General features: G+C 38.8%; 1 protein-coding gene across 4 annotated transcripts in view; it reads left to right on the forward strand.

Moving 5' to 3' along the window:
• Positions 1-12704, forward strand: part of EYA2 (EYA transcriptional coactivator and phosphatase 2) — a 123543-nt gene extending 110839 nt beyond the window's left edge. For all 4 annotated transcript variants that reach the window (XM_087720421.1, XM_087720419.1, XM_087720420.1 and 1 more), the window contains exons 11-16: positions 1545-1603; positions 2586-2746; positions 4773-4887; positions 5366-5487; positions 8084-8184; positions 11886-12704. In XM_087720421.1, the coding sequence (XP_087576547.1) occupies positions 1545-1603; positions 2586-2746; positions 4773-4887; positions 5366-5487; positions 8084-8184; positions 11886-11966 (639 nt within the window). In that variant the 3' untranslated portion in view covers positions 11967-12704. The remainder of the gene's footprint in view (positions 1-1544; positions 1604-2585; positions 2747-4772; positions 4888-5365; positions 5488-8083; positions 8185-11885) is intronic.
• The last annotated feature ends 1524 nt before the right edge of the window (positions 12705-14228 follow it).

Raw genomic sequence — 14228 nt, forward strand, 5'->3', positions numbered from 1 at the left:
GTCTCACCAAGTGTCATGGTACTTTATTGAGTCAGAAATGTGATCGCTACTGTTGTCAAACTTTAGCCTAGAGAACAGTTCATTCACAAATGAAGAAAGCAGATCTTCCTCAAATACCTTTCCCCTGACATAGCGGTACTGCTCACAGCAACCGAAGTTGAGTGGGCTGCGACAATATTGTTCCAGTGTGGTTTTCATAATTCACATGCATGGTTGTGTATGGTTTTATCATTCTGGAAAGCCTGGGCGTGTGATTATCGAAATGTGCTTTTAATTGTCTCAAAAGTGCTTTTAATTCTATTTTTGTCAGGCCATGTTTGTACAGTCAGCCCAGACTTAATATGCCGCCTGAAAAAGATTGAGGAAGGAAGGAACTATAAATATAACAATCAGTATGGAATTGCTATGTCAGATTTGCCCACAGCGAGAAATGTTTTTATCTGTTAAAGCAGTGTTTCTCAACCTTGGCAACTTGAAGATGTCCGGACTTCAACTTCCAGAATTCCCCAGCCAGCAAATGCTGGCTGCGGAATTCTGGGAGTTGAAGTCCGGACATCTTCAAGTTGCCAAGGTTGAGAAACACTGTGTTAAAGTCTACAGTGGAGCTAAAGTGAATGCTGAGTTTTTAACAGAAAATGATCTAAGTTTTAAAATGTTTCTAAGAAAGTCTACCTGTAAAAGTACAAGGTTTTTCAAAAGTAGAAATTATATTTGTATGTAAATGCATATAACAGTACAAGTGGTCCTCGCTCGTCAACCGCTATTATTAGAACTGGCAACTCTGTTGTTAAGCAATGCAATTATAAGCTGAAATCATATGACTTACATTTCATCAGTTCATCAGTTCTGGCTGGGGCTGTTAAGTGAATCATTGAGTGCCATTAAGTCTGATGTCACCTGACCATGACTTGCAACTTTTTGAAGTCTTCCCCATTGACTTGGCTTGTGAGAAGCCATCTGTGAAGGTCACAGCCATCATAAATGCATATCTGTTGCCAAGTGTCTGAATTGCAATCATGTGACTGTGGGGATACTGTGATAGCTGCAGTTTCAAGGACGGGTCATAAGTAATCTTTTTTAGCACTGTTGTAACTTTGAATGTTCGTTGAGTGAGTGGCTGGTAAGCAAGGACTACCTGTAAATGGCAGATCTCAATAGCCTAATAATTAGGAATTGTGGCATCATAACTTCTGTTCTATCCCAATTCTAGTTCTTTAACATGTATGAACTCGCCTGCTTGGGCTTGTAAAACTGATTTATATAGAACTCCTATTTATAATTATTTATTTTTATGTTCCTTTATTGTCTGGAATGAATGGAAAACAAGGGAACCTTAGGTGAATAAACAGTTCTATGAGTGAGCTTATTGTCTATGAGTTGAGTATTATCAAGTTTGCCCATATAACATTACAGAAATGCTTAATCTGAAATGCTGCTTGAAATCTGATTACTGTAATTGAGCAGAAATTGTTGTGGAATCTTCTCTCAGTTGTTTTTTCATAATGCCGTATTCATTTCCTGATTTTTTCTGAAATGATTTTCAGGACTGTGACCAGATACACATAGATGATGTATCATCCGATGACAATGGACAAGATTTAAGGTGAGACATCCCAGTCTTGAAAAATCCAGTATAGCTAGACTCAATAATACATATTGCTGTCAGGGAAGAAAAGCTATGGCATAATTTGATGTGTATGCTGGGAAATTTTTTTATGCTTTTGAATATTAGAATATTAGAATTTCTGTATCGTGATAGGGAAATTGTTGTATTGTTTTCCAGCGGCGGTCAAAAGTGAATTTGTTCAGAAGTGAAATAGATATATCCCTTATATTTCAATTAATCCTCTAGATTTCGAAAAGCTAAGCAGAATTAGACCTGATTAGTTCTGGTAGGAGGCCATCAGGAAATGCCAGCACTACAAACTAGGCTGGAAAAATTAAGAAAAAAACTCCCAGAAGAAGGCAATGACAAACCACTTACATATTGTTTCCCCTGTAAAGTATACAGACATCCCCATAAAATTAGTTGGAGTCAAACGTGACTTGAAGCAATCTGTATTTTATCACATCTGAGTAAAATTACTATTTGTTTCCAGTGCAAGTCATATAATGGGAATATTTTTTTAAAAATAGCACTGAAGAGGCAGCAGCACGGAGACTGTTGTGCAATTAGCCTTTCATTTTTTTAAAAAAACTAAAGAGCTGAACAAGAGTTTTTGAAAACTCTTATTTCAGTGGCCTAGCACAAAAAAGCTTATTAATAAACTGGAATCGTCATCTTAACCTTTCTTTTTGTCAACTCTGGATGTCGGGGAAGCTTGCCAAAGATTTTATTCCATCTACCAACAGTGAATTAAGGTACATCAGATGACAGCTACATCACTGGCAAAGACAGAACAGCTAGAAGAGAGATGGGAAGGGGAAAACAGCATGAGATTTTTCTCCCCACTGTCCTTAACTTGGCCAGAAATCTGCAATGTATCTTAATTTCTCTTCGTTTGTCTTTGCTAGTTTCTCAATCCTAATGGAAAATTAGGTGATTATTTTCACTTCTTCTCCTTCTCTCCCTTCCTTTGCCACAGCACATATAATTTCTCAGCAGATGGTTTTCACAGTTCAAATACTGGAGCAAATCTTTGTCTGGGTTCCGGAGTTCACGGGGGCGTTGATTGGATGAGGAAATTAGCATTCCGCTACCGGAGGGTGAAAGAACTCTACAACACCTATAAAAACAATGTTGGCGGTAAGTGTCTCCCCAGCCCATCAGGGAAGTCAGCTTCTCATCTCCCCAAGAACCTGCTTTTCTGTTCTTTAGAGCAAATCAAAGAACACTCTGTAATTTAGAGAGATGGAAACAACAAAGGAGACGACATGTTTTTGAATGTCTACCTTTGCTGTGATTCATCTAGTTAGCAGAATCAATGGATTTATTTTCAAGCTTTCTGTGGTTTTAATATTGGGTGATTGAAACAAAAGGCCCATGACTCTCTATTCTGCCTTTTATGGTAAATTGAAAATTGAGAGATTTTGTGTCTTGAGAAACACTACGAAGTTTTGATTGGCCAGCACACTGCTTGGGCTAATTAACACAATACGGTGGATAGGTTCACTGAATATGATTAAACACAATATATGAACAGTTCCTAACATTTCAATTTTAAAACATCAATAAAGCTCTCTGTGTGAGACCTTGAAGATCTTTTTATTTTCATTTATATTATTTGTAAAAAATGTAAACTGCAATGATCTTAAAAGATAATAGCAATGAACAGATAAAATCATGTTAAAATTAAATTGTTAAATATTATAACAGTTAAACTAAATTGTCTCTTTTTAGTTATCCACCAGTATATTAAATGAAACATTATATTAGCAATTTCATGCTAACGCTTCTGATGGCAATAATTCCTACCAATCAGATTCTAGGCAAACACTATCTTGGGTTATAGTAACAATGTCATAGAATGCATGTCATTCTATCATGGGAAGTAATTATTCCATTTTGTTCTGCCTTGGAGAGATCTCGCAGTACTGTGGCCAGTTCTGGAACCATGGGCAGTTACAAGGTGGAGCAATTTCAGAGGAAGTGACGAATCTGGAAAGCAAGTGCTATGAGATGGTTAAATGATCTAGGTAATGTTTAGTCTACAGCCGTGGTAGTCAACCTGGTCCCTACCGCCCAGTAGTGGGTGTTCCAGCTTTCATGGTGGGTGATAGGGATGCTGTAACTCTGCTTTATAAATTTTATAAAGTAAGGTTACTTCTCTACTTTATAAATCATCATTACTGTGGAACCGGTGGGCGGTTAGAAAATTTTACTACTAACAGAGATACAAAAGTGAGCAGTAGATATAAAAAGATTGACTACCCCTGGTCTACAACTGAGACAAAATACGATAGCAGTCTCCAGATGTCTTAAGACTTATCACAGAGAAAAGGGAAGGGCCTTATTCTCTGTTGCTCCAAAGAGCAGACCATAACCAATGGGTTAAACAAAACAAAAAAAAGGAGATTTAGCCTAAACATGACGACGAATCTGCTGACTATACAGGGTATAATCCAGACTGCCACATTTAATTGTGAGTCCTGCTTTGTTAGATGGTCATCTGTCAGCTTGTCTAATGAATCCTGCACTCAACCAGTGGTTGGACTAAGGTCACTTTGAATAGAATAAAGTAGAATAGAATAGAATAGGATTAGATTAGAACAGAATAGAATAGAATAGAATAGAATTCTTTATTGGCCAAGTGTGATTAGACACACAAGGAATTTGTCTTTCATGCATATGCTCTCAATGTACATAAAAAAGATACATTTGTCACGAATCATAAGGTACAAGCCTTAATGATCGTAATAGGGTACAAATAAGCAATCAAATCATACTAGGAAACAATCAATATAAATCATAATGGTATGATCATTATCAAGTATGAGTATGCATATATAGATGTAATCCTTGCTTCCTCTCTTATATCAGTGCTATGGTGGGACGTCAGCAAATCACCTCCAAGAGATTGTTGCACACAGGAATATTCTTCCTCTAATCAATTTTTATTTCTATTACGGTATTACTCTTGAAATAATTTTTATTTTTAGCCTGTTTTAATTTCAGCATTATTTACATTGGATGACTGGGCCCTTTCCTTTTGAGCTCATGTTTTCCGGTGCGTTCCAACCCGTGATGCCAGGCTTTGCAGAAGCCATGTAGAAGTGATTCCAGGTACGGAGTCTTCCCATGGAACTAACTACACATTCTGCTTCCTTTATAGGTTTAATAGGAGCTCCTAAGAGGGAAAGCTGGCTGCAGTTAAGAGCAGAACTGGAAGCGCTCACTGATCTCTGGCTAACGCATGCTTTGAAAGCGTTGGATTTGATACATTCCCGGTAAGAGTGGCTTAACATGTTGTTCCCAGGCTGCAGAAGTTTTACTTCTCCCCTGTGTTCTCCAAAGGCATATTAATTTCAAGGATATCTTCATCCAAATTTATGGACATGGGTGGAGGAAGTAGTTCCAAAGGTCCCATTCCTGGCTCATTCTTCTCCACTTTCTGTGGAAAGCAGGAAAAGAAATGAAAGAAACTGGCTACCCCAACAGGAACACAGGGTCAATGCAATTGAAGTTTTATTCCATTTATATCCCTATTGTGTAATTAATTATGACATATTTCACTAGATTTACACAGAGAAAAAAAACATTGAAAAGTCTAGTCACTACTAGCTGTGTTAATCACTGATTTCATAGGACTTGTTGGCAAAACTTACATACTGTTTCCAGATTAATATAAGGCAGGAAAAAAAACTTGTTCTGGAAAGGAAAAGACCCACAATAACTTACTCTTTGATGCTGCTTTCTGTCCTGCAGGCCTAACTGTGTAAATGTTTTGGTGACTACGACTCAGCTTATCCCAGCACTTGCAAAAGTTCTGTTGTATGGACTAGGTGTTGTCTTCCCCATTGAAAATATTTATAGTGCAACCAAGACAGGTAAGAACAATCTGGGGAAACTGCAGGTTTGTATCGATCATTTTATTAATATTCAACATTGGACTGTCAATAGTAATTTGATTTTAAAATGATAGAAACAATAACATCCATTCTCTTTTGCATATTTCATATCCCACCTCGAGTACTATATCAAGTTCTGGTATTACAGGTTCAAATAAGGGCAACGAGAATGATCAGGGATCTGAAAACCTACTAGAGAACTGGATATGTTCAGCCTTGAATACTGCTGATTGTTTAGAGATTTAATTTATTTTATTCAATTTAGGCACCATCCAAACTGATTCTGGGCACTGTACAATAAAAGCCAATAAATTACAAAATAAAAAATAGAGTACATTAACAAAGGAATAAAAAAGGAAATAAAGAATGGATAGTGAATCCTGCTAACAGCCTCTACAACCTCAAACATTTCCATCACAAGTCCAACCAGCTTTACTCTAGATATAAATAGAGATATGCTCACATACTCCCACATCCTCTCTCTCTCTTCTTCCCTCTCCCAATACTAGGCAGTGGGTTGGACTAGAAGATCTCCAAGGTCCCTTCCAACTCTGCTATTCTATTCTATTCTATTCTATGTGGAAGAAAGCCAGAATCTATTCTCTGCTTTTCCAAAATGCAAGATTATATAAAATATCAGTCATTTTACTAGTCACTGGATAGTTGGGAAAAACTAATAATAAGAGCAAAGGAACCAATTATTTAAAATACTACTGGTAATCCTTGACCTACAGCAGTTTGTTTAGTGACTGTTCAAAGTTACAACAGCACTGAAAAATGCACCATGACCATTTTTCATAGTTGCGACCTTTGCAGCATTCCCATGATCATGTGATCAAAATTTGATGCTTGGCATCTGGTTCATATTTATGATCTTTGCTTTGTCCCAGAATCGTGTGATCACCTTTTATGACCTTCTGACAAGCAAAGTCAATGGGGAAGCCAGATTCACTTAACAACCAGCTTACTAATTTATGAACTGCAGGGATTAATAACCCTGGCAAGAAAATGGAGGAAAACTCAGTTAACAAATGTCTCAACAGATATTTTGGGGTCAATTGTGGTCATAAATTGAGGACTGCCTATATTGGATTCTGATCTCTTGAATGCTTTCTAGCATAGTGAAGATAAATATTTATTGGTGAATGAAATTGGCATTAGTGATGGTCCTTTCGCCCAGATGATTTGGGAATTTATTGTTCTAGTTATCATTTCCCAATGCAGGCACAGGTTTTCAAAATTATTACAGAACACCTCATTATCGTTATACAATTTAGATACCGTACCGGTAGCAAGGTGTACCTCAAATTGTCACTTTGTAAAGACTGCCCTTTGTAGACACTCCATTACTTGCTCAGTGTTAAGACAGTGTAAAAAATGCAGCAGTTTATATGGATAATAGATATATCAGCCAGTGGTAAATAATGTGGCGTGTCTAATTGCTCTTATTTTTGATGAGAATACGAGTAACAATAAGTAATGCATAGAATAACAGCTTGAATCACCAGTTTGTATAGTTGGTTAGCAAATAATTGGATTTGTAGGTTGTTCCAATTTATGTATAGAAATATTGACAGGATTGTGTACTGAAGGTTTTATTTTAATCTTCTTTTATAAGCAATATCTATTGTAGAGTGTCTCTTCTTCCTCTCATTTCCATTTTTGTTTTATTATGGAAATATATGGGATCCCATCCCTTGGGGCAATGAAAATAAATAGATGGATGACCCCATCCCTAAAAATTAAGGGGGAGAACAAACAGTTGCCTAAGAAATTTATTTGCTTATTTTATTTGTACCCCGTCTTTATTATTTTTACAAATCAATTAAGGCAGCAAACATATCCAACATACATGTGTCCTTCTTCTTTCCATACAACAACAACCCTTTGAAATGAGTTGAGCTGAGATAAACTGACTGGCCCAAAATTACTCAGCTGGCTTTCATGGCTATGGGGGACTTGAACTCATGTATTTTTGGTTTCTAATCTGACGCCCTAAGTCCTAAAACCATGCTGATGAACCTATGGCATGCATGCTGGAAGTGGCACGCAGAGCCATCTCTCAAGGGACACCAGTCATCGCCAGTTGCTCTTCTGGGTTCTGGCACACATCTTCACACATGTGGGAGTGCCAGAAACCAAAAGAGCAGCTCCCTAGTGCGCATGTGCATGCTGGGAAGCTGAGCTTCCAGTTTCCGCCATGCAAATGTGTGCCGGCCAGCGCATGCATGCACGCCAGAAACCAGAAAACCAGATAACCTGTGCACATTCGCATGCCAGAAACTGGTGCGCACCGGGGAACTGCTCTTCCGGTTTCTGGTGCTCCTGTGTATCCGCACCAGGGAGCTGCTCTTCTGGTTTCCCGTGTTCCCCCAGACGCACATGTGCACTCCTATTTCGGCACTTGGTGCTGTCCTAGACTAAACTGGCTCTTTTTGTCAGAGTAGAAAGGCTGATATACATTGAATGAGTGAATGAATGAATCCATCAATCAATCAATGAAATAAAATCAAGGGTTAGCTTTAGCTCGCAGTTCTATTGCAAAGATATTTAATACTTGTCCTTTCCTATACAGGAAAAGAAAGCTGTTTTGAAAGGATAATGCAGAGGTTCGGACGGAAAGCTGTGTACATTGTAATAGGAGATGGTGTTGAAGAGGAACAGGGGGCCAAAAAGGTATAATTTCCTACTTTGAAGCCCAGTTAAATAAAAAATGAAGAATAATTTACCTGAAATAAGACAAAAATCCCTTCCCTTGCTAAGGCATTTGGAAGTATTCAATTTTTCAAGTTGAAAAACCCAATAAAGGCATGCTAACCAATTTCCTACTGTGTAGCCTGCTTTCATTTCCCTTGGCAGTTATTGAAGCCTTTCCAACAATTTTTTTACTTGTTACAGATACTACTCTTGATTAACAGCATCATTGTTGAATGCATAATAAGGAGCAAGATCTGTATCATAACCTGTCCTTGCTCATTTCTACTGCATGATTACACTTCTAAAAGTGGGAAGTGGGAAGTAGGATTAAATACAGCACCATGAAATGGAAGCTAGCAAAGCATAAGACATTAGTTTTCTTCTGTATGTATTATTTTCTTTCTTTTAACATTTGCAGTAACTGAAAAATAACAAATAACGCTGGATTTGTGTAACAATACACACACATATGCATGCACAAAAAAGCTATATAACAACAATGTAAATATCCAACCATGGTTGGCAGCAATTTCTACAAATAAAGCAGATAATGTTGGCTTAGAGTCAAGAGTATCAGTGGAGGACATAGTTGAACAACATGATGGAGGTCCAAGATCTGGTCTTCTAATGTTTTTAAATGCCAGAAAGTGAAATAACTTTTACAGGCAAACAATACAGAAAGGAAAATTTGGATCACTACTAAAGTACTGGGTAGAAAACCAGAAGAAAATTGATACCGTTGGACTTTAATTCACTCAATTCACTGCTAGTGGAAATAAAGAGAAAGAAGGAAGTTACAGAGAAAAAGAGAAGAGCAATTACTTTTTCTACTACTCCCCCAATTTCAGTCCTTCGCCATATTGTTAGGGATGCAGTGGCTCAGTGGCTAAGACGCTAAGCTTGTCGATCAGAAAGGTCGGCAGTTCAGCAGTTCAAATCCCTAGTTCTGCCTAACAGAGTGAGTTCCCGTTGCTTGTCCCAGCTTCTGCCAACCTAGCTGTTTGAAACAATGCATAAATGCAAGTAGAAAAATAGGGCCCACTTTGGTGGGAAGGTAACAGCGTTCAGTGCAGCTTCAGCGTTTAGTCATGCCAACCACATGGCCATGGAGACCTCTTCAGACAGCACTGGCTCTTCAGCTTTGAAATGGAGATGAGCACCGCCTCCTAGAGTCGGGAACAACTAGCACATATGTGCAAGGGGAACCTTTACCATATTATTGTGAGACCCTAAGATCTCAGGAGGAAAACTCATTCCTTTGGTGGCCTAATGATCCACAGCTCTACAGCATTTCAAAACTCTGCACCAAACTCTTGGGACCCCTTTCTCCCATTACTGGTTTTCTCTAAACCAGAGGTGTAGATTTCACTTTTCTCTGGTACTTAGCAGTTTTCTTTCTTTAGCCACAACTGTTATTTTACGAGCTGGGCCTTTCTCAAGCAAACATGGTGGTTCACCAAGAGTTAAAGAAGCTCTACAACGGAGAGAGACGAAAAGTGAAGGGATGATAAGGGTGAGGCCTCAGACTGGGCTTCTGTGGACTTCAAAAAGCAACTGGGTCAGTGCACATGATTGCATCAAAGGCCACCAGGCCTTCACAGAAGAGTTAAGCAATCTTTTTGCAAGAGGCCCCTTGGCTGTTGTCGCCTGCTTTAAGCCTCCTTCCCATTAACAGGGAAGCATTCTTCGCTGGATCTGTCAGGGCCTTTGATTGATAGTGATCATTAGCACGGGTGGCTACACACCTGAGCTTTATAGGCCCATGGGAAGGGGGGCACCTTTCACTGCCTCCCCAGCAGCACTGATGGTATCTCAGCCTGAGTGAGTCATTTCTCTTCACCTGTCGCCCGCATGATAAATTGATAGCAACTAAGTAGCAGGTGTGGCTGAGCTGCCAACATCTCCTCTCTTTAGAGAAATTAAAATAGATATTTTAAAGGGAAGCAAAGCCACATCGAAACAGCAGATGAGTGCGTGGATGAGGTTGACCCTCTTTCCTTTAAGCAAAAGCTGTTTTCTAACCATTTATTTTGTGCTGTCACCCAACAATTTCATCCAACAGATTATGTGAAATTATTTCATCTTCTCACCAACACCTATGTCAGAGATCCACATACCTGAGCAGAGATTTTATTTTCCTCAGTTCTAAGTTGGACTTTCTGCTTTCCGTCTCGCTAATTATTTTTCCACTTTTTGTGAGTTAATTTATTCTTACGCATTAGCAGCTCTGGTCAAAGAACAAAAACAAAATGATTAATCGGCATCAAAATTCTGCGGTTTAGTCATGAGTAGGCTGGATCTGGGCTTGCTTTAAATGATACATCCATTGTGGAAATTGACAAAAGTTCAGTTTTGAATTGTCCTGAGTTAATAAATTCCTTCATCTTTTAAAATGTGGATAATAGAAGTCTGCATTAAATGGCACTTGCATAATAAAGAGCCAGAAGTCATCTCAACCAGAATACAACAATTGGAGATTGTAGACCAGTTTTTTTCAACTTGCTCTTGACAACACGTGTTAAGATTGTTACTACCAAAATTCAGTTATGAACCCTGGATGCTGGAAACCCAGTGCCTCTGGAAGACATCAGGTTAGGAAAGGCTGATGTTTATCCCTATGCAACAAGCATATAATGGGACAAAGCTAATATATACTTAGATCTACACATGTAATCTTGCTTAAATGGTTTGTGATTTATTTACCTAGCAGTAGAGGTGAAACAAAATGCACACTAGGAAAACTGAAAGCTGAAAACAAAAAATGAATGCGTTGATTACCAATGTTCTCTATTTTGATAATAGGCTCCAGTTGGTCTCTTGAACCTTATTTTCAAGTTGTAGTAGAAGAGGGAAGTGTTAGTAGAAGTGTTTTCCTGGTAGATTGGAACAAAGAGGTGATGCAGTGGTTAGAGTACAATATTGCAGGCTACTTCTGCTGACTGCCGGCTGCCTGCAATTTGGCAGATCGAATCTCACCTGGCTCAAGGTTGACTCAGCCTTCCATCCTTCCGAATCAGTAAAATGAGAACCCAGATTGTTGGGGGCAATATGCTGACTCTGTAAACCACTTAGAGGAGATTGTAAAGCACCGTGAAGCAGTATATAAGTCTAAATGCTATTGCTATTGCTAAATGTTGGCGTACAGATTTAGGGCAGTTTTCTCTTTGAAGTTAAAAACAGTTTGATCCTTTTGCATTTGGCTTTCTTAAAATGTCTATACCACAAAAAAAAAAAAAAGCTACATTACAATATATTACCTTTCCCCCAAAAGATAGCAACTTGCAATTTGGTATCAGAGGTCTCTAATTTTTTGCCTTAGGTTCCAAAATGCAGCTCTGATGTAGTAAGAACTTTTTCAACATGACCTGTTTCATATGGAGCTCTACAATAGAGGAAACATTTTTTAAATCAATGAGGGATATGCTGTGTGAAAGGGATCTAAGAAAATAGTTTCCTTATCTTTTTATAAATCATTAAAGTAGTCATGAGAGTTGGTCTTGTTTCCTTCCACACACCACCACTGTACGTTGTTATTTTCTGTCCATTTCTCAGATTGCCTTACAATTCTACATGATTTTAAGTTTGATTATTGTATTTCTGAGATTATAACATTTCAACTACCAGTTCGAAAACATCTTCTGAACTTTTCTTTTTTTTCTTTTTAAAATGCATCGTTTTAGCACAACATGCCTTTCTGGAGGATCTCTTGCCATGCTGATCTCGAGGCTCTGCGGCACGCGCTTGAGCTAGAATATTTGTAGCAAATCCAGATGTGTCTGCAGCAGCTTTCTGATCCCTGAAGATGACATCTATTTTATTGGCATTTTATGCTCTCCATTTCCTGCATGGAGAACCTTCCGACGAAAGAACCTGCATCAGAAGCTCAGAATATTCACTTCCTTTTTTTGGAAAAAATAGAGGGAAAGCGTTGAAATTACTTAAAAACTGGATGCTTAAACTGAATGGAACTTTTGCCTTGTACATATCTTCCAGGCATGCAAAAGACCAGTTGTGGGTTTATTTGATAGTGGTTTTTTTTCCCCTTTCTTTAATAAACGGATAAAAAATGGGAAGATATGACATGGAGTTTCTACGCCTATAGGCTGGACAGTTATCAATCTGAATCAGTTTCTGAAGAGGAAAAAAAAAGATTGAAATAGATGTGGGTTTTTTTGTATTTTTAATTTATGAACTAATACTATTACTCCAATGTTAAGCTCAGTACTTGTGTTTGTATCTACTGGGTTGGATGGACTCAGCCCTTTCTAATTTAATATCTTTTTTTCTCCAGGGTGAACTTTGGGGGACAATCATAATAGTGTCCATTTGAAATGAGCACATTTGGGACTGTCAGTCTAAGAAGTAGAACTAGTTATAAAGAACAGTGGCATGTAGTCTTCACACATGCCTACATAGGCTACCACCTTGATTTTCTCATGGTTGAGAGGAGAAATTACCTTGTGGTGAGTGAATGGCAATAAAACTATGTTTACAATATACAGCTAAATGTTGACTTTTTGACATGGATTACTTACTGACTTTCTAATTTTTTTCCATCTGGAGCAGTCCTTGTGGAGGTCTGCTTAAATACAGGCAGTATGATAATTGTTTAAACAATGACATAACTTTTAAAGCAAAACATTGTCTAGAGTTGCTTGGGTGTTAGAATCTCTAGCATTTAGATCTTGAGAGAACTCCCATACTTTCAAGAATTCTGTAAAAAAAATATATCGTTTACTGCAGATTCTCCAACCTTTCCTGTTTTGCAAACTATTGTGGCCTGCCAGCAGCCAGCGGAGCTGGCAATAGATTTGGACAGTGAGGAGGTTGGGGAGGAACATGGGCCAGTCCTGGAGTCTGGGGAAGGCATTGATGAGGGCTCTGTGTTAGAGGCAGAGCTGGGACCAGTTATCAGCTGCCTTCAGAATTAGATATCAATGAGGCAGATGAACAGCTGGAGCCTCTTCCCGGTGTGCACATGCGCAGAGTTGCCAGAAAAAGGGAACAGTTAAAACAGGGATATTTTTATTTTTATGATTTATTAAATTTGTTCGCAACCCATCTCACCACAAGGCGACTCTCAGCAGCTTATAACAATTTTTTGCTTAACAAGTAGTCTCGACTTACAACAATTCATTTAATGACCACTCAAAGTTATAGAGGCACTGTCATGGCCAGTAGAGCTGGCAGCAGATTTGGACAGTGAGGAGGTTGGGAAGGAAGATGGGCCACTGCTGGAGTCTGGGGAAGGCTCTGAGGGGGGCTCTGTGTCAGAGGCAGAGAGGGGACTATGGCTGTCCGACAGTTTTCAGCTGCCTTCAGAGTCAGACATCAGTGAAGCAGAAGAACAGCTGGAGCCTGTTCCCAATGTGCGCATGCGCAGAGCTGACAGACGAAGGGAAGAGCTAAAGAACGGGTGAACTTGGGAGTAAGGCCACAGCTGGACGATGAATGGCCCCTCCCAGAGGAAATAAAAGAAGAGCGAAAGGGAACTGGAGTTTGCAGGAGACAATTAGTTTGCTTAATTGGGTCGTGACTCTTCGAGACTCCTTGCCAAATTTTGCAGATATCGACCTGTCAGTTCTCCAAGTCAGATAAGGTCTGTGACTGTACATCCTTCCTTGAAAGACTTTGCTGGATGTAAATGAGCAGAATTCACAGCAAATTAATAAAAGGGTTTTTTGTCGGGACAAAGAGTTTGTGTCATGCTCTTGGGAAGCCTCGGTCACAGCAACAGGTTAGAAGAAGAGAGTCAACACCACAGTTATCTCCACATGTAAAGATGTTCATTGATCTCTTTATTTGATTGGGCCACGCCTGTGCCTGTGAAACCCAACCAAGAAAGTTGATGCTATCAGAAATTAAGCATTTCTTCTTCTTAATGGGGTTATCTAAGTTTCTCCATCACTCACTATAGTTTATTACAGCATTCCACTATCTGGTTTCCTGCTGATGTGTTGAAATAGTACTTCCCAAAATTTCTATTGAGCATTGTTGATATATCTGGAGAATATTTATCCAGT

This window comes from Thamnophis sirtalis, unplaced genomic scaffold, assembly GCF_051295495.1.
Source record: "Thamnophis sirtalis isolate CommonGarterSnake01/CBP01778 unplaced genomic scaffold, rThaSir2_p1.2 scaffold_7, whole genome shotgun sequence".
In the NCBI taxonomy this organism is placed as follows: Eukaryota; Metazoa; Chordata; class Lepidosauria; order Squamata; family Natricidae; genus Thamnophis; species Thamnophis sirtalis.